The sequence below is a fragment of the Antedon bifida genome, chromosome 4 (assembly GCF_963402885.1).
Source record: "Antedon bifida chromosome 4, ecAntBifi1.1, whole genome shotgun sequence".
NCBI classification, from domain to species: Eukaryota; Metazoa; Echinodermata; class Crinoidea; order Comatulida; family Antedonidae; genus Antedon; species Antedon bifida.
This window is the reverse complement of record NC_136229.1, coordinates 10752346-10772611: the sequence shown is the minus strand read 5'-3', so window position 1 is coordinate 10772611 and position 20266 is coordinate 10752346. Positions and strand designations below refer to the sequence as shown.

The window sequence follows — 20266 nt, the reverse complement described above, 5'->3', positions numbered from 1 at the left end:
ACGAAACCTACCCTCGTTATTTGCTTCCATCATGTCTGACAGCTCGTGACTGCAATTAAGAATATTGGTATATTTTACATTATCAACTCTACACAAATAATACACAGATAAAGTAATAATAACAAACAATCGTACTTTTCTTTCTTTCTTTTCTTTGTACTTACCCCTATTATACATTTTGTAATGAAAGTCGTACATCGATGATTTTTAAAGCCCTAAGCCATTTAAATAGTTCGAATACCTTTCATTGAAAATGAACAAACACCAGTGCCTTCCTTTATTAAACGAGTGAGGTTTTATCTGACAGACAATACAGTCAGATGTTATTATTTAAAATGTTACAGTATTGGTTTTAGTAAAGCTCCTATAAGAAAGGCACTATTTGATAAGTTAGGCTACCGTGATAAAGAACCACCTTATACTGAGATGGCATACTGTCACGTTATTTACTCTGCAACGACTTTCAAAATGTTGTTTTATAATTTCCTGGTAATTTTCCCGTTGTGTTTATTGGTGGATTCAACGATTTCTGTTGATGAAGTTGCTTGCAGTACCAATACCAGTGTGAAAGCAGTTTGTAAATGTACAGCAAGAACAGTGAATTGTGCAAACTTAGGACTTACCGAATGGCCAGTTGGAATTCCAAAAAACACGCTGGTTCTGTAAGTCCTTCTTCTTCTTTCAATCTTAACAGATCACTAGAAGTGCGAATTCCTTAATAAGAATTTAACCCACCTAATAAATATTATCGTTTTTGGAAATGCTAAAATGTAAAAATATAATCAAATCGAGTATAATACCCCACTTATATATAATCTAGTTGGGGTTATACATTACGCTTTTGGCTTATTTTGTGTTTTAGTTATTTGTAACATTATAATTCATTTATAGCGACATGAGCAATAACAACCTTGAGAAGATTGAAGAAGATGAACTGCTAGAAATACAGGGACTTCATACAATGTAAGGTTTTAAACTATGTAAATAAAATACTGAACGTTGAAATTGGAAAATATTTTTGGTTTGAAAAATTTACTATTTTATTTAAAGATCCATAGAATGCCAGTCAAATGAAAATATTTTCCTTATTAAACAAATAAAAGTCTAGTAAGTCATTCCAATTTGGGTTTTGGCCACGGGCAGTTTATAGACGTCACACACTCAAACACTCACCAGCCTCCAATTCCCTTTATCCTTAAAATGTTGAACATGAAATAGGACCATGCAAACCATTAAATGTAACTTTTGCCATGCAGTGCAGTAGAACTAATATTGAACAACATTAACATATATTTATAGTATGGTGTAAAGTAACCAAACATTAAAGGCATTGCTCCTGATAGAATAAGAAAAAATCAATCAATCAAAAAGTATCAATTAGTAAACAGAGCGTAATTGTAAAGATTATCAGGACCGCATTAAGTATTCATAATATCTGTGCCGGGTTCTATGGAATGATTGCACAGTTGTTTTTTTATTACACACAAAATGTAACTGTTTGTAGACCTAATATTATAGTTTAGCTAACAGGTGGGATTGGTTATTAATTCAATTCAATTCAAAATTCTTTAATCATCCAACACGGGGCAATTCAAATAAAAAGGTCTGGATTAAAATGATCTTACAAAATATACAAAATATATTATACACAGTACAATATAACAAGAGTCAAAGTTCAAGAATTTAAGAGTCGGGTGGCCACTGGCAAAAACGAATTTCTTTTCTGGTTTGTTCTACATGCCGGGCATCGGAAGCGACGTCCATGAGGCATGAGCTCGATGAAGCAACAAAGAACCAATATACTGATATAAAATTCTGTTTCCTTTTAGTGTAAACAATAATATACTGTATTCTTATTACTTCAATTTCAGAAACTTCAGTCACAATTTACTTACTAGATTACCAGCGTTTCCGAATAAAATCATCAATATGTAAGTTTATGGTATTATGATTTTATTATATTCGATTCGAGTGACCGACTGATTTAAGATGTATTGTCCCAAAACAAGAAAAAATAAACATGAATTAAATAGGTCCTGTTTAGCAATAATTAGATGAGGCCCTAAAAGCCTTTGACAAAAATAAACTAAAATAATGATTTTGCCTAAATAGACAATTATGCTATTGATCTAATCAAATCCATTGATTTACAGTACAGATAATTATAATAATAATAGATAAATACAAATTTGACTCCAATATAATATTTTTCACCGACATTGAAATGTCATATTCACCAAATCATTTTTTAAGATTCGTCGCAAATCAAATAATCTTATAAATAAATGTATTATATATAGTATTTTACACATACGATAATATGTGTTTTGTCACTGCTAACAAAGTTTTTTTTATGGAACGCCTCCTCTGCCTTCAGTTTGTCATGCAGTTCACATAAATCACTATACAGTGAACATCAATCGTCATGCAGTGCACATCAATCATCGTGCTGTACATACCAATCATCATACAATACGCACTAAACACCATGCAGTACACACCAATCATCATGCAATACGCCCCAATAATCATATAGTACACACCAATCACCATGCAGTACATAACAACCATCATGCAGTACACACCAATTATCATATAGTGCACATCAATCATCATGTAGTACATACCAATCACCATGTAGTACACACCAATCAACATGCAGTACACACATCAATCAGCATGCAGTACAAACATCAATCAATATGCAGTACATACCAATCATCATGCAGTACACATCAATCATCATTCAGTACACACCAATCAGCATGCAGTACATACCAATCATCATGCAGTGCATGCACACTAATTATAATGCAGTACACACCAATCATCATGCAGTACATACCAATCATCATAATATAGTGCACATCAATCAACATGCAGTACACACATCATGCAGTACATACCAATCATCATATTATAGTGCACATTAATAAACATGCAGTACACACCAATCATCATGCAGTACATACCAATCATTATATAGTGCACATTAATCAACATGCAGTACACACCAATCAACATGCAGTACACATATTATAGTGCACATTAATCAACATGCAGTACACACCAATCATCATGCAGTACATACCAATCATCATGCAGTGCACGCACACTAATTATAATGCAGTACACACCAATCATCATGCAGTACATACCAACCATCATGCAGTACATGCCAATCATCATATAGTGCACATCAATCAACATGCAGTACACACCAATCAACATGCAGTACACACATCAATCAACATGCAGTACATACCAATCATCATGCAGTACATACCAATCATTATGCAGTGCAAGCTCACTAATTATCATGCAGTACACACCAATCATCATGCAGTACATACAAATCATCACGCAGTACACACCAATCATCATGTAGTACACACCAATCACCATGCAGTGCACGCACACTAATCATCATGCAGTACACACCAATCATCATGTAGTACATACCAATCATCATGTGGTACATACAAATCATCATGCAGTACACACCAATCATCATTTAGTACACACCAATCATCATGTAGTACATACAAATCATCATGCAGTACACACCAATCATCATGCAGTACACACCAATGATCATTTAGTACACACCAATCATCATGTATTACATTGCGCAATGGAGATACCAAAAAATGCGAAAAGCTAAATCAAAACGATAAAGTAAAACAGCCAGAAAAGTTAGCAGAGCTTTCGGGCAACACTAGCCCTTCATCAGTGCAAGTGAAAGTACTTGAACAAAGTCAATAGTTCAGGCCGCCTGAGTGGACAGAAATCTATATATAAATTTACGTAAGGGCAAAATTCGGGTAAATCGCGTGTTACTTCTATAATGTTTACTCGATGGTATATAAAGTTGGTTCATACTTTCGGTACTGATTAACCACCTGATGTAACCCTTTTTACTAATGAAATTGAGTTAGATAATTAGTTATTGACAATTAAAGCGAATTTAGGTTCAACGATTTGCCCCAAATAGGGGTGTTTTACACTGTCTAATGGATGTCCATCTTGAAAAATACCCGCACACAATAATACCTTCTATAATAATAATATAATAATATCTCCTTCTACGATAATTGTTTTTAGTAGCTGAAAACTTGTTTAACAGTACAGCATCATAATGTTGAAGACAGGCCGATTTTTAACAATACTTTTTTGATAGATTTAATATACGTTTATACAAATGTATTGATTTGCGATGAATATCACAAATTTGGACTAATTTTGTGACAAGTTTCTCTTTCGGAAGTAATTCCCAAGGTGCTAATTTTAGTTGACTACATAAATCATCGTGTCTATTTATTCGTTTCTGTAAATGACAATAACTATTATAGTCCTGCAGTACGTACATTAAAATAAACATTTTTACGCTGAAATTTGTGTTTATTCGAGAACCATCTGTGGGCACGACCTAGATGACCATCTAGTATATATAATTTATGGCGATTTAGATCTTAATCTAAGATAATACTGCCATTATAATGCATGCGTGACTCAAACATATTATGGAAACTTTGCTAGAATGTTTCACCATTGAAGTTACAATAGTCAATGATAATAGAGTAGCTTATATATTGTTGAAACTTTTATTTATTAAATATTAGATATGCAGAATACAACTCGTTGGCAGACATATCGATTGCTTTTAACGATCTCCCCATTCTTCGTATTGTGTAAGTTAAATACTGTACATCTGCATGTATTGTTAGTTTTTTTCTGGTTTGTGCTAAAAGTATTTATCCTTTTTGTGAATAATAATATTAATGATAATAACAAGCTGAGTACTTTGAACCTCCCACATGAGAGCTCGCTGGAACAGAATTCAAAAGAGCTCAAGAGAAAAAAAGCATCTGTCTAATAATATTCTCTCAAATACTGCGTGACATGTTTAGCTTTATTCGGTAGGCCAAATAATTGCACAAAACATGGGTTAAAAACTTATGTTGGCTAATAATTTATTTGTGTATATTAAAACTGAAATTGTTTACTGAATTATTATCATCTATCAGACTGTTTAAAAGTTTAAAATTGATTGAAATAATGGGCTATAACGTGCGAATATTTCTAGTCCATTCTCTAAGAATCATAGTTTATAAGCACGACAAAGTTTATCCATCCTGTAATTGGAGAAATTGGTGTTGGATGGAATAAAAGATAAAAGAAAATGTCTGAATTTATTTAGGAAGGAACATACAAAACATGCATCATGTACTTATCTAGTGAAAGTAATCAATCGTAAAGGGGAGGCTTCAGTTCAGGTAATAAGCATAAACAATAAACGCAATTTTGTTGTCTCACCATAATTATAATGATTTTTTAATATTATTGTACAGCGAATAACTAAATTTATGTTTATATCATATTTTAACAAGCATTCTTTTTATAGAAATGTATCTAACAACAATATAAATGTGCTGAAAAATACCACTTTTAAAGGTTCTACGTTGATAAATGAAATGTAAGTATGTTGTAAGTAATGTTCCGCAACAGCTGTCAACGTGCACCACTATTAGAGTCAACTTTTTTATAACATGTTTGTCCCACAAAATGTAATATTTATTTTAATAACGTGAATTGATGTATTGTTAACATTATAGTGTAACATATTGGTAAAAATAATTAATTAACAAAACAAAGACATAACATGATTATTGAAAAAAATCACTGCTCCTACTATATGTGTGCTGTTCTTGTGTACCGTAGCAAGCAAATTAGCATCCATTATTATAAAAGTGTGATTATAATAATAGTCATGCTTACTATTTGTTCAAGTTACATCATAAAGTGCAAATTGTGCCAACCTTCACAACGCTACAACTGGTGATAATTTGTTGTTTTTGTTTGTTTTCAGAGACTTATCATATAATCATGTACATAAAATTGAACCTTTCACCTTTTTAAACATTGAACTATCATTAATGTGAGTTCTTTTTGTCCTCTTTGTCATCGTTATTTTCGGTAGTTCGGTAGTTATTATGTATTTTCATATCATTCATGTGATTAAATCATCACATTCTAATCAGTAGTATTCTAAACTATTTCTTTTTCATATTCTACTTTTTTAGTAATGTTGTTAAATAAATAAATACATTATTTTGAGTTTCAGGAAAATCAGGTTTAACAACGAACTCGAAGAGCTTTGTGAAAATGCATTTGCATTGTCAACATCTTTTCAGGTGAACTTGTAAGTGATGTAAAAAGTCCAGTGCGTCTTACCAACGTTTAATTTTAAACTTTAAGGAGAATTATGTGTATTACAATCAATTACCTAGACACAACTTTCATTTTTTTTACATTTTAATTACATAGTTCATAAAAAGTACTTTAATGTCATCGATATATGTAAATATTTTAAAAAGATAATAATAATATTTTTTTAATAGGTTTATTGGACATAACCTTGCAAACATATCAACTGGAGCATTTAAAAATATCACAGATGGAAGCAACATGTGAGTTATATGTGTATGTGAAAGGTTTAATGTGATTGTGGTGTTAATTTTTCGTGTGTTATTATAATCATTATTTTGAAAGTATAACATTACTTTTACCTTTAATTGATTATGTGGTGGAGTTTGAACATAATTTTTTGTAATATTTATGAACTTTATTTTCGTTTACCACCCTAGATATTTAAGCCAAAACAAACTACGAAGCATACCGTCGAGAGCTTTCCAAGGTGGAGACATAACAGAGATGTAAATATTGTTTGTTTCAATTTTTGTCCGACGACTAATTATAATTAGTGTTAAATGATATTGCAATACAATGTTTTGTACGACGCCATACTGACCTATGTTGTGCTTCACTATTTCTTTATCATTACCACACCATTTTCAGTCAACTATTCCTCAATTGTTGAAGATTCATCTGACATTTCTTTCCGTGCTATGACCTATACTTAAAAAAACCCTAAAAATCATATGATCCTCTTTAACTTATCTTGACATCTCCAACCAACAAGCAAAATGGCTTTGTTTTCTGTCACAATGTCTTAGTTTTCCGTCACAATACAGTTTATAAAACGATCAATACCATTGTCTTGCTGAATTACTTTTATAGTACAAACCTAAACATAGTCAACCTGGCGAACTTCACACAAATTTTAAACTCCATACTTACTCAATACATAATGTTGAGTGGTAAAAACACTTGTAAACTTCAACTTGTTAGTCTCAGAAAATCATGTGTAGATATTACATGTAAATACAGACATATGTTTAGGCATATTCATTGAAAATGTTTGTCATGAAAATAAATATTTAAAGATAAAAATATGCATGACAAAAACAAAACATGCTGTTTTAAAGAAAAATATGTAGGTTAATGTTTGTGAACGGTTTGAAAATGTATTTGCAATGCCTTGTAACGAAATGTAATTCAAAAGTTCAACGAACCTTTATAAGACAACTGTAGCCGAATCATTTCCGAAATAAACTCGTCGACGTGTGAGAGATAAAACTGCGAATACTACTTAAATTGGTATATGTCAACTTTATCTTAAGGAATGTTTTCTTTCAGAAATCTTGAAAAAAATAACATTAGCTTTATACACAAGGACGCATTCGTTGCATTGGATAGAATGAGTGTTCTGTGAGTAGCCTACTGCTTATTAATTTATTATGTACTGTATAATTAGGCCCTACAATTTTTGCTTCAAAACATTTCCAAAAGTTATATAATTCACTATTTGATATCAATTTGAATATCAATTAGAGAAGAGAGTGTTATATACCGAATAATGTATATATAAGCATATAGTCTTTTCTTCTAAGCCTTCTAAGATGTACGGATATAGTAGATTAAACAATAGGTACGTCTATCGTTTCATTTCCTTACTGTGCAGGATGGGGTAGATGATTTGATAAACCGTAACATGATTATTTGTTGTAAACTTTTGCTTGACATAATGTTCAATAGTTGCTTGACAATGTATTCATGTCAATTTACACTGTACTTTACGCAGAACGCTTGCTTATAACAGACTGACGGAAATACCAATCGTACACCATTACATGAACGGTACAGGTACACTGTGAGTGTTATATCTTATAATAATTTTAAACTTATCATGTACTTGCCCTCGCATGTTTTAACATGTTATGAATGAATAGGAACATGAACAAAATAATGCCAATCATGCGTTCTTGTGTAAGCATATATACATCCAAAGGCAAATTACTGAACACAATTACAATTATGTGAGCATTAGTGGTTGGATGTCAATGATACAAAAATACAAAAGATTCAAAATGAAATAACCAAAAAGCCAAATCAAAACGATAAAGTAAAACAGCCAGACAATTTAGCAGAGCTTTCAGGCAACACTAGCCTTTCATCTGTGCAGGTGATAGTACTTTAAGTGTATTAAGCAGAAACGCGCTGTTGTTGAATAAAATAAAAAAAAAAACAAAGGAAGGAAGCACAGGCTGGTAAATATAGGATGGAGAGATTAAGAGTAGAACACACTGAAGATAGCTTACTAGAGATAAACACTTTAGGAATGGAGAAATAAGGAATAACAAATAAATATATTTAGGTATTCAATGGAATAATTTAACCGATCTGAGAGTATTTTCCTAATGTTATAAGTCAAAACAGATTTGTGGTTTAAGTAGTAATTCCCAGTGGTTGTCTGTCTTTGCGAGTTTTTTCGCTTCATTTCACATCGTGGTCTATTGCAATAACTCTGTAAACTATATATTGTTCAATCTTTAATGTTTTGATAGCTGATCTGTGTTGTGTCATTCTCACGGAGAGTGTTTTTTATTTCTCCGACGTACTGTTTACCACAAAAATTACAGTATATGATATGACAGTATATGATTGATATTATATATATAACGATGAGGAGGATGAAGAGGAGTCCTTAAGACAGGTAAACAATCCTCTTCATTATCGTAAACTTACAACGGATCCCACCCCGGAAATTGCGAATAAGGTGGCTAAATCTGTTTCTGTGATGGTAAAAAACACTCCATCGATCCTAAGATTGGACCTCATTTGGCACAGGTTTATCCAGTTCTAGGCATATTTTATTTCCTACCTAAAATCCACAAAGCAAGCAATCCTGGTAGACCCATTATTTCGGGAAATGGCACTGCTACAGAGAAAGTTTCTGAATATGTGGATGATTTACTTAGACCATATGCGACTGATCTCTCTTCATTCAAAATTTACCTAATAATTCTGTTCTGGCTACATTAAATGTTTCATCGTTGTATACTAATATCCCTCACAAAGAAGGAGCCGACGCATGTATTTTAAATTACAAACAAATTCCAGGCAAACGCCAACTAAAGCTCATTTACGAGAACGAGGTCATGTTGATTTTAACCAAAAACAATTTTATTTTAGGAAATGACCATTACCTTCAAATTCATGGCACATCGATGGGCATAAAAATGGCGCCATCTTTTGCAAATTTATTTATGGGACAATTTGAGGCCAATCTTCTGTCCCTCCAACCTAATAAACCACTTGTTTTGTTTCGATACATTGACGACATCTTCATGGTCTGGACCCATGGAGAAGATAATTTGGAATCTTTTCTTCTTAATATTAATTCAGCCCATCCAACTATCAAATTTACAGCTACTAAATCCACTAGTAGCGCTGATTTTTGGACACTATAGTGACCATAGAAATTGTTACACTCAAAACTGACCTATTCCGTAAACCCACGGATAAAAAATATGTACCTGCTCCCTAGCAGTTGTCATCCCCGACACTGTACTAAAAACATACCGTACAGTCAAGCATTACGTATCAGACGTATCTGTACTTCATATTTGATTTTCAGAATCCTACAAAAGAACTAACTCGGACATCTCCCGAATAGAAATTACAAGAAGAAATACATCGAAACTGCTATAAAGAAAGCAAAAGATATTCCTCGATGTCAAACACTGACGTACAAACCACGTCAGCCAAATTCGACAAGAGTGCCATTGGTCACAACCTATCACACTAGGTTGCCTCCATTACGGGCTATTATTGAGAAACATATGCGCATTCTACAGTCCACATGCAGAACGTCTCAGAACTATTTTCTTCCCAACCTTCGTGATATATTAGTCAGATCCAAATTTATGAGTGAAATTAACTCTCATGAAAGCCAAAATTTGGGCAGTCACCTTTGCGGAAAATCTTTTAAAATGTTTTCATTGGTTGATTCTACTGAAAAATTTAAGAGTAAACAAACTGGCCGCATTTTTCGGATAAGACAATCATTTAATTGTCTTACCAAAAACGTCATTTATCTCATATACTGTAATATATGGGTAAACATTACGTCGGGGAAACAAAAAAACACTCTCCGTATGAGAATGACACAACACAGATCAGCTATCAAAACATTAAAGCTTGATCAACCTGTAGCCGAACATTTTAATTCAGCTAGTCACTCGATTGCAAATTTCAGAGTTATTGCAATAGATTACGATGCCAAATGAAGAAAGAAAAGACAAAGAAAACCACTGGGAATTACTACTTAAAATCACAAAACCTTTTGGACTTACCATTAGGAACATACTCCCAGATCGGTAAAATTATTCCATTGACTACCAAAATTTAAGTTTCAATATTAACCACCATTTAAGCTGTTTTTTTAGTTCCATTCCAAAATTGTTTATATCTCTACCAAGCTACTTTCTTTGTTTTCTACTCTTATTCAGTATCCAAACACTATTCACCCCCGTGTCTCTTTTGTTGTATTTCTTTTATTCCTGTCCACCCAGGCAGCACTTGCCAGTTCTTATGCTATGATTTTATCCAAATTCTCATAACATTTAACTTCTAGTTTATATCTTTTGTTGCTATTATTATTAACATTGTAATTGTATAAGTATTTAAATTTGTATCCGTTTTTGTCGACAGGACCACAATGCAAAAAAAGTATATTTCTACTTGATTGTGTATAATCCTGTATAAATATGTTGTTAAATAAATAAATAAATAAAAAATTCTTTCACTTGCACTGATGAAGGGCTAGTGTTGCTGGAAAGCTCTGCTTACTTTTCTGGCTGTTTTACTTTATCGTTTTGATTTAGCTTTTCGCTTTTTTGTAGCTCCATTGAGATCCAGCCACTGATACCCGTGACAGCATTGTCATTTTTTCAGTAATTTGCCTTTGGATTTATAATATATGTATAGTCTAATGTTATATACATTGATCATGTGGCGGAATTAACACTGATGAGGCACAAAACGAACCATTTAAGCAAGTAATTCGAAATCAATTAATTATTATTTTAGTTAATTTCATCAGAACTAATGTGGTATCAGTATTTTATCAAACATATTACTGTTTTCTTTAATCAATGTAATTTCTTTATATATTGTAATGTATGTTTTAGAGATTTAAGCTGGAATAATCTGACATCGTTGGAAGAGACGCAATTACCATCAGTTACAAACATACTTATCAACAAAAATCAAATTCAACGTATTTCAAAAACTGCATTTACCAATATGCCATCTCTTGAATCATTGTAAGTATACAACCGATACATATATAAAGAGAAAAAAGTAAAAAAAAGTAATTGGAAAAGTTTTAAAGGAACTGTTATACAAATAAAATGATCCTCCCCTAAAAATCCTATCCTCAGCTCTTTTGTTGCCTGCAAATAACTGAATAAATGTTTATAAATACAACAACACTCTAAATGTGAACACGTTGTAGGAGCCGAGATCAACGACACCCCCTTCTCTCACAAAACGTTTAAACTATTAAATCGTAATACCTTGTTATACCCTAGTTCAATCTATCTATCTAACTCGGTTAAAATAATATCCGAAAATAAAGGAAAATCTACTAGATTTGGGGTAAACATTTTAACAGCACACACTTTTATTTAACGAGAGGTCAAAATAACCTGGCTAAAATTCCAGCAAGCCAACAGCAACTGATAATTCACAACATTTTAGGCTTCATCTAAAAGTAGCTCTTTTCACAATAAAATCTAATTACACAACATCTCTTTATATATATATGTATACAAAACACTTCTGCGTGTTGTAATTTACCAGAGTAGACATCGATGTTTGATTTTGTAGACTACTTGTACACAACAACATTACATTTATCGAAGATGGAGCATTCAGTGAAACTAATCTTCGCTATCTGTAAGTATATCTAGTTAAAACCATTGTTAACAATGCTGTCATTTTATATATATTGTATTATTTCTTGTTAATTAACAGATTACCATTTGACTGTTGATTGTAAATACTTTACCCTATTTGACAGCCTATTCTCTGGTAGACCCCTGTCCCCCTGTCTCGGCATTGCTCGCTGGGCACCTGAAGGACTGTGGCGGAGTAAATGTGTATTCCCGCCACCTGTGTGTATTGTGCCACTTAGGAAGGTATTCAGGATGGTGATAGCGATACATGCGGGTGGGATCTCTCGGAGACTACAGTAAACCAGTTTCTCTTCAAATAAGCACGCTTCCTGTGTTGGACATTGTTTATTGTTGCTAGACATAAAGCTGTTTCGAGATTTTTCTAAAACAAAACAATCACATGAAACTTGAATGTTCATAACAATTTGCTTCATAGATTTCTTTATGGTAATGGAATTACAAACCTTTCATATGGAACATTACAAACCAAAGGCACGACACTGGAATACATGTGAGACTGATCTAATTTTAATTTTAGTATCTAATAGTATCCGATTGTGATTGTCACACCCGATTCTCGGTATTGTATCTATATTTATACAGTTATTCTAGTAGTCGATGGATGGGATTTAGCCAAAAAATACCATTTTTGGACTTAATTGTAAGAAAAGGTTTGATGAAATGTCTCCTTTGGACCATATTAAACATATTTATCACATCAGAATGTTTTTCGACACAGGGAAGTAGCCTGATTTGCATAATCAAATATGGCGGCAATTTTTACTTTATTCATTCTATATTTTGAAAACCGCTAGTCACAGATACTTAATTATGGTACCAACAGCTTTTATGTTTTTATATTCACTGTAATGAAAAAGTTTGTCCAAAAAACGAATGGAAGTGCTATTTCTAAACATTGACCTTTGGACTTATCCTAGCATAAATTTGAAAATTTTGTACATATGAAATTATTTTTCGTATCCGGAAAAATACCACCCTGACAACTACCCCCTATTTTGTTTAATAATGTCCCATTGTATGGTTAATAACCTTTGAAATATGTTTGAAATGTTATAGAATTTCTGATCAGTGTTGATTAATTTTCCCTATTAGACTAAATGCATGCCTTCAGAACATTTTGAGACCAAAATTTACCTGCTGTGACCAGTTGTTGCCGATATACAAGCACATATTTGTGTTTGTTATATATATAGACATTGACCCTGACCTTTGTACTATTTTTCAAAATTTAAGACCAAATTCAAGTGTTTACGACCAGTAGTTACGGAGATACATACAGTCATTTTGATTAAAATTTCTCATTAGACCGAATATGAATGTATATACCTTCTGATCAATTTCAGACCAAAATTACTTTGCTGACCAGTGGTTGTCAAAATTAAGGAGGCTCTTGATCTTATAACCTTTGACATTGACCATTCACCACTGAAGTCAAATTCTCTGGACCTCAAAGAGCATACGAATATTCGTCTAGCTACTAGAGTAACATAAGTACACATACAAAACAATGTGTATACGCATGTGTATCATAACGTAACAATTGACTTAACCTTATATTATACAGGCACATATTTTGTATATAATGTTGTTTGTTTTGTGTGTAGATGAAGTACTGATAATTGGGTAATAATTTAGAGTTTAAAATATAATAATTCATGATAATTGTAGTTATTTACTTTGCTCAGCATTGTTCGACTCATATTTATTAAGTAAGAATTCAAATAATGAGGCTGATCCGAATATAAATAGTAAGGTTTTTAATTTGTTTTTCCTTCAGATATTTATTTGACAATTCGATAGAAGAAATCGGGAAAAATGCTCTATCCCATATGATAGAAAATGGAACCATGTATGCAAATTAGAACACTAATTGTAGAGTAATAGTTAAGAAACAAATATAATACTGATAATAGTGTAATTATAATCTTCTTTAATCCCTACAACAATTAAAATAATTTTTGTATTTACATTGTCTGATATTATCTTACTATATTCACTATAATTAAACTCTATTTTTTATTCGTTTATCTTAACATAATACTGTAATAATTATATGTATATTTATTTCATAGATACCTTAGTTGTGGTGGACTTCGATCGATTCCCTCGAACATTAGGAAATATATTAACATGTAAATTACTTTAAATTGTAATACTTCTATACAATAGTTAAAATGTATGCACATTGTTCAGTTAAATCACCATAAGTGAGTGCTCCGACATATGATACATATATAGGCCTAGTTCGAATCTCAGTTTGGGCGGCTTTTTCTTATTATAGATTTATCCATCTTTATCGTTTCTAAAATAATTAGTAATATATATAAATTGTCTTTCTTGTTGTCACGTTTATTTATGGTGACACTGGGACGCCTTTCTCATTTCATCGCCACGCCCATTTCTCCATCAATAAATATTTTTATTACTAAACTTAAACTATTATTCGTATCCGTTAAGGCCCATTTACAATAATTAATACTTTTGTCTGAAAACAAGATTTTCAGAAAAACTAAACATACAAGTACACGAGGTAACAGAAAATAAATAATTGCAGGTGAATAAATGTACAAATAATAATATTAATAATAATAATTTGATTTGATTTGATCGCTTTATTTCAGAATAAATATTCCATATAATTATACTATAGGCTATATACAACAACAGATAATACAAAACCAGAAAATCAAACTAAAATAGGAGTTTTTCCCACTTAGTGTAAATATTTCTTCCCACTTAGTGTAAATATTTTTGCGGCCCAAACTGAAATAAAATAATACTTGATTGAGGAGTAGATATTATAATTTGATGCATTTATAATTGTATTGTATTGTTAAATTTTCAATAGTATTTGTGTTCAAGAAGGTACACCAATCGATATATTGATTGACGAGGAAATGTTAAGGCATCTTAGGAAAGAAATTGGATTGACATGTAATTTATCAACTCGAACATGCAGCCCGTGTAAGGAAGGGACATACCTGTTATTTGGAGATTCAAAATGTGAAAAGTGCCCACCTGGTAATGTATTAAGTATATTTGTTTAGTGTATTCAATAATAAAGCAACGGAATACTTATTTTTTCCATTTATTTTGACAGTAACATATTGCAATATTTATTTATAATAATAAACTAATAATCTTTATTTTGTGAGATGTTTTTGCGAATGATGTTAAAATCAAAACGATGATCGATATATTATATATATATTTATATATATATATTTATCGTTTCAAATTAATTAATTAAATTTCAGTATATCACCGGGCGGTTTAGAATGACTGTTCTTTGCCTGATTTGTTTATATATATAAAAGTATCTCTTCGGAGATCCAGCCTCGTGAATAAAAATACTGAAAGATGAGGGCGTATCAATTTGATCTCTGGCGCGCGTGCGTACAAATGAGGACTAGTGCTGTTCCACCGTACCACGCCGAGAATGTTAAAGAGTCGCTATCCAATCGAGTTTGAACAATACCATGAAAGCCCCAGTGGTCTAATGGTTAGGACATCTGCATATCAGTATATCACCGGGCGGTTTCGAATTAATGTTCATTGCCTAATGACAATCTCGGCGGCGGAACAGCACTAGTCCTCAGTTGTACGCACGCGCACCAGAGATCAAATTGATACGCCCTCATCTTTCAGTATTTTTATTCACGAGGCGGGATCTTCGAAGAGATTCTTTTTATATATATAAACACATCAGGCAAAGAACATTAATTCTAAACCGCCCGATGTTATACTGAAATTCAATTAAGTAATTTGAAACGATAAAGATGAGGAAATCTGTGAGAATGAGAAAAAGTCGCCCCAACCAAGACTCGAACTCGGACCGTCTGCTTGACATGCAGTTGCCCTAACCATTATACCACTGGGGCTTTCATGGTATTGTTCAAACTCGATTGGATAGCGACTCTTTAACATTCTCGGCGTGGTACGGCGGAACAGCATTAGTCCTCAGTTGTACGCACGCGGAAACAGAGATCAAATTGATACACCCTCATCTTTCAGTGTTTATTCACAAGGCGGGATCTCCGAAGAGATACTTTTATATATGTAAACACAGTAGGCAAAGAACATTAATTCTAAACCGCTCGGTGAGATACTGAAATTTAATTAATTAATTTGAAACGATAAAGATGAGGAAATATGTGAGAATGTGAAAAAGTCGCCCCAACCGAGACTCAAACTCGGACAGCCTGCTTGATATGCAGATGTCCTAACCAATAGACCACTGGAGCTTTCATGGTATTGTTCAAACTCGATTGGATAGCGACTCTTTAACATTCTCGGCGTTATATAGTTATAACAATGCAATGTGTTAGTAATAAGGAAGGGAAGCAAAGACATTAATATTTATTTTAAAAGACAAAATCTCAATGCAATGCAATAAATAAGGTAGGCCTATTACATTACAAGTTTTTTAAGTATCAAAACCTACTTTTTAAAAGTACTATTGATATACCTTATTTATGAACATTAATGGATGATTTAACTAAGCAACCTATCATGTAAATATGCTGGAATAGGCTATCTTTCACCATTACGTGAGTTGTTCATGTTAACTGTACTATAAATCATGGGTAAATACAACAAAAACTGTTATTCACTTCATTCAGTGTTAAACAGAACAATACATTAAAAAAATAATACTGTATGCTGGAAAAAATTTGCTGCAAAACCGTGTTACTGTACATTGATTTGTTTATAGGTGGATTCTATCAAGATAGACGAGGAGTTAGTGAAATGAGTGGTTTTAGAGAATCCTGTCAGCAATGTCCGATTGGAAGTTTCTCACATAATGCAGGAGCGGCATCCATTGTAGATTGTCAGACGTGTCCATCTGGAACTAAAACCAATACATATGCGAATCTAAATGCTTGCTATTGCCTTGACAATTTCCATAGAACTGATCGATTTGGTCCATGCTCCCCCTGTCCAGAAGGAGTAAACTGTAAAGGAGGATATCAGAATCTAACAAAAGGTTACTGGTGGTTATGGGATTTCAAAGATAATTGTAATGTAGTTGAAGAACAAAATAAAACCCCTTGTTTATCGGAATACACAACGTTTATAACTAAATTACAAACTGAAAAGTTTCCTATTGATAACCCAAACCAACTAAAAGATGCTGTATACAAAGGTCTGTTACCAAAAGTATATCGGTGTCCATTAGGAAGCAAGAGTTGTAATATTGGAAGCAAATTGAATCACACCTGTGCCGAAGGATACACAGGTTGGCTTTGTGCAGCATGTTCTAATGGATATTATGAGCTATTTAACGAATGCTATAAATGTCATGAGCCCGCTCTAACTATAATTATATCGGTTAGTGTTGCCTTGGCAATAGTTGGAGTGATTTTCTTTTTATGGAGGATGCAGCAAAGACTCATGGAAAACCGACACATCAAGGTAGATTCATTTCTGACATATTTGAAAATTGCTATTAATTTTTATCAGGTCTTAGGAATTCTATCTGAAGTAACGGAAATTCATTGGCCTAAAAACTTCGAGTGTGCCGGCCAAATAATTCAATATTTTGACGTCATAAAATACATAAATATGTTAAGTCCAAGATGTTTACACGAAACCTGGAACGCATATTCCTCGCTTCATATTGCAATGGCTACGCCACTTGTTATAGTGACAATTATGTCAATCATTTATGTTAGTTTATACATCTGGAATAAGTACCATGGAATAGTAACTGAGAGCCGCGTACGTGAAAAATGTATCATTTTATCAATGTTGCTTCTTTACCTTACGTATGCAAACACATGTGCTGGCATCATGGCGGTTGGGCCATGGTCAATCCGTTCATATAATGTAACAGAAGATGGTAATGTCAGTAAAAGAATACTAACCTCAGATTATTCAATTGACCTGGATGAAAATGATGGATATACGTATCAAATGAACAAAACATTTGTTTACGTTGCTTTAACATATATCATTGGCTTTCCAGTGGCCATAGTTTGTATTCTATACTGTATACATGTACGTTGTAATCAGCATAACGAACCCCAGGAAAATGGATGGATGATGGGTGTGCAGTTCTTTTGTGGACAATACAAACATACATTTTGGTTTTGGGAATCATTTGAGCTGTACAACAAGGCTATATTGGCATTAATTGCAAACTTGAGAGACGACGTGTCTTCAAGCCTGTCTTACTCTCTGTTTTTTACGGTAATTTCTATTGTATTACATTTATACCTTGAACCAATGAAGGAGAAATCTGAACAGAGATTCCAACAATTGACACTTACCTTCATAGTTGTAAACTTATCTATTGGAGCGATCGTAAACTTGGACCAGACTGGCAATGGAGATGATGTCATCGAATTACTTCACAAGATTACTCCAATAATTCTACTTATGCTGAATGTGTCGATCATGTTTGTCGTAATCGGTAAGATATATTATATAATAAGATTTCAATTTATTCAAAATAACCTCCATAAATGGAGAGATGCATTGAAATCACAAAAAAACCCCAAAAATAATATACACAATAAAGAGGAAATAATTCAAAGGTTAAAACGTCTTCACTAAGAGTTTTAGATAATTTTGATGGTTATAATTTAATAAAAAGTGTAGGTTCTTTTTCGAGTACATTTCTAACTGTGTCACAGACTCCGTGGTGATTACAATCATTACATTTTAGTTGTCTCACATCTTTACGATATTGATTATCAATTTTATAAGTTGACAGGCAGACATTTTTTAAAACTTGCACTAATCTAAAGGATAAGTTTCATTGTTGTTTAGATGCTCGTTAGTATTTTAATTTTACACATTGAAAAATGTTATGCGTGTACCTACAGATTAAAATCCAAACTTTTGCTTGATAATAATTGTATATTGAAAAGCGGTAGTTAATATTGCATCAAAAATCAATGAATTTGAGTACTGTTTATCAACCAATGCATTTCTTAATTTTAGTTGATTTTGTGAAGAAAGTTAAAAATGAGTGTTATCGCCACGAAGAACCCGTAAGACTCCTTCAAATTAATAATGCAGACTCGGATGAAGACGCGGATTGGTAAAATGTAGGCCTTTTTCTATTTTATACACTTTACAAAATTATAAATAACGGGTATCTGGAATTAGATATAGTAGTAGGAATAAAATATTAAAACTTACCAGTTGTTTTTTATGCTACTGTTAATTTTAAAGTTTCTACTCTACTGTCCTGTCTAATAATTTAATATATATTTTAAAATTAATCTGGTGTGTCTGTCATACCAGCCTTTCTGGTTTCCTGAGATTCCCTTTTATCATTTTCTTCATTCGAAACATTGTTAATATAATTAATTTTATATTAACTTTTTAATGAATACACGTATTTGTACGTATGTACATACATTTGCAATCGAAGACAAAAATCAAATGTTATTAAGTCACGTATTTTTTATGTTTTTATTAGTTCATTTTTGACGCTGAGTGTGTCCCAGCAACGTTTGAGGTTTGAGAGAACTAAGAAAACCATAAACGATCGCTTTAAAATGTGTAAATATTAGTGGTCCGATTCAGTCTACCATCATCATCGTTATGTAAACTCAACGCAACTCAACGTCAACTGGAACACAGGCTCTGTAAAGTTTAACTATCTGAAATCTCGAGAAATCATGGGTGACTTTAATCTTTGAGTTTGTGAATGTATAGAACACATAAATTGTACAAACTAAATACTCACTAAATGGTTGTTGGAATTACAGTAAACAAGAATAGTATCTGTAAAACCTTTGTAAAATACTAGTATTACTAGTAAAATTACTAATTAATATTGAACCCTTAATGGTTAGGTAAATAATATGTATATACAAATTACAAAAACATTATTTATGTTATACAAATTTTGATAAATCCGGGATTTTTAAAGTAGTGGTATATGTTAATAAATACATTGTATACTGCAAATCCAATACGTGTAAAGTAAAAACTAAAACTTTTCCACTTTAATCGAAACGTTCATAATACATATTAGGGTGAGTAACAAATTCGACTGATGCGATTTCCTATCCCACCCATGGGCTGTCTATAGACGTAAGGTCCATCCAAATCTGAAAGGTCCACTATGCACTGACGCAGCGCAG

The 20266-nt window shown here is 32.5% G+C and overlaps 1 protein-coding gene across 1 annotated transcript; it reads left to right on the top strand.

The window, feature by feature from the left end:
- The first annotated feature begins 412 nt into the window (after positions 1–412).
- LOC144839182 (uncharacterized) lies at positions 413–20075 on the top strand. Its single transcript, XM_078694495.1, has 17 exons — positions 413–662; positions 892–963; positions 5870–5938; positions 6125–6202; positions 6402–6470; positions 6648–6716; positions 7540–7611; positions 7985–8053; positions 11376–11510; positions 12076–12144; positions 12580–12654; positions 13942–14013; positions 14237–14296; positions 15013–15185; positions 16879–18579; positions 19113–19219; positions 19597–20075. Exons 1-16 carry the CDS (start codon positions 427–429, stop codon positions 19214–19216), a joined length of 3123 nt encoding a protein of 1040 aa, XP_078550621.1. The 5' UTR covers positions 413–426; the 3' UTR covers positions 19217–19219; positions 19597–20075.
- The last annotated feature ends 191 nt before the right edge of the window (positions 20076–20266 follow it).

What these genes read in the sequence shown, in the direction of transcription:
- LOC144839182 (XM_078694495.1), top strand. Translation starts at nt 427, where the DNA reads ATGGCATACTGTCACGTTATTTACTCTGCAACGACTTTCAAAATGTTG. An exon ending in ACATCTTTTCAGGTGAACTT is followed by an intron (nt 6,203 to 6,401) that starts GTAAGTGATGTA and finishes TTTTTTTAATAG; the next exon opens with GTTTATTGGACATAACCTTG. An exon ending in ATTAGGAAATATATTAACAT is followed by an intron (nt 14,297 to 15,012) that starts GTAAATTACTTT and finishes AATTTTCAATAG; the next exon opens with TATTTGTGTTCAAGAAGGTA.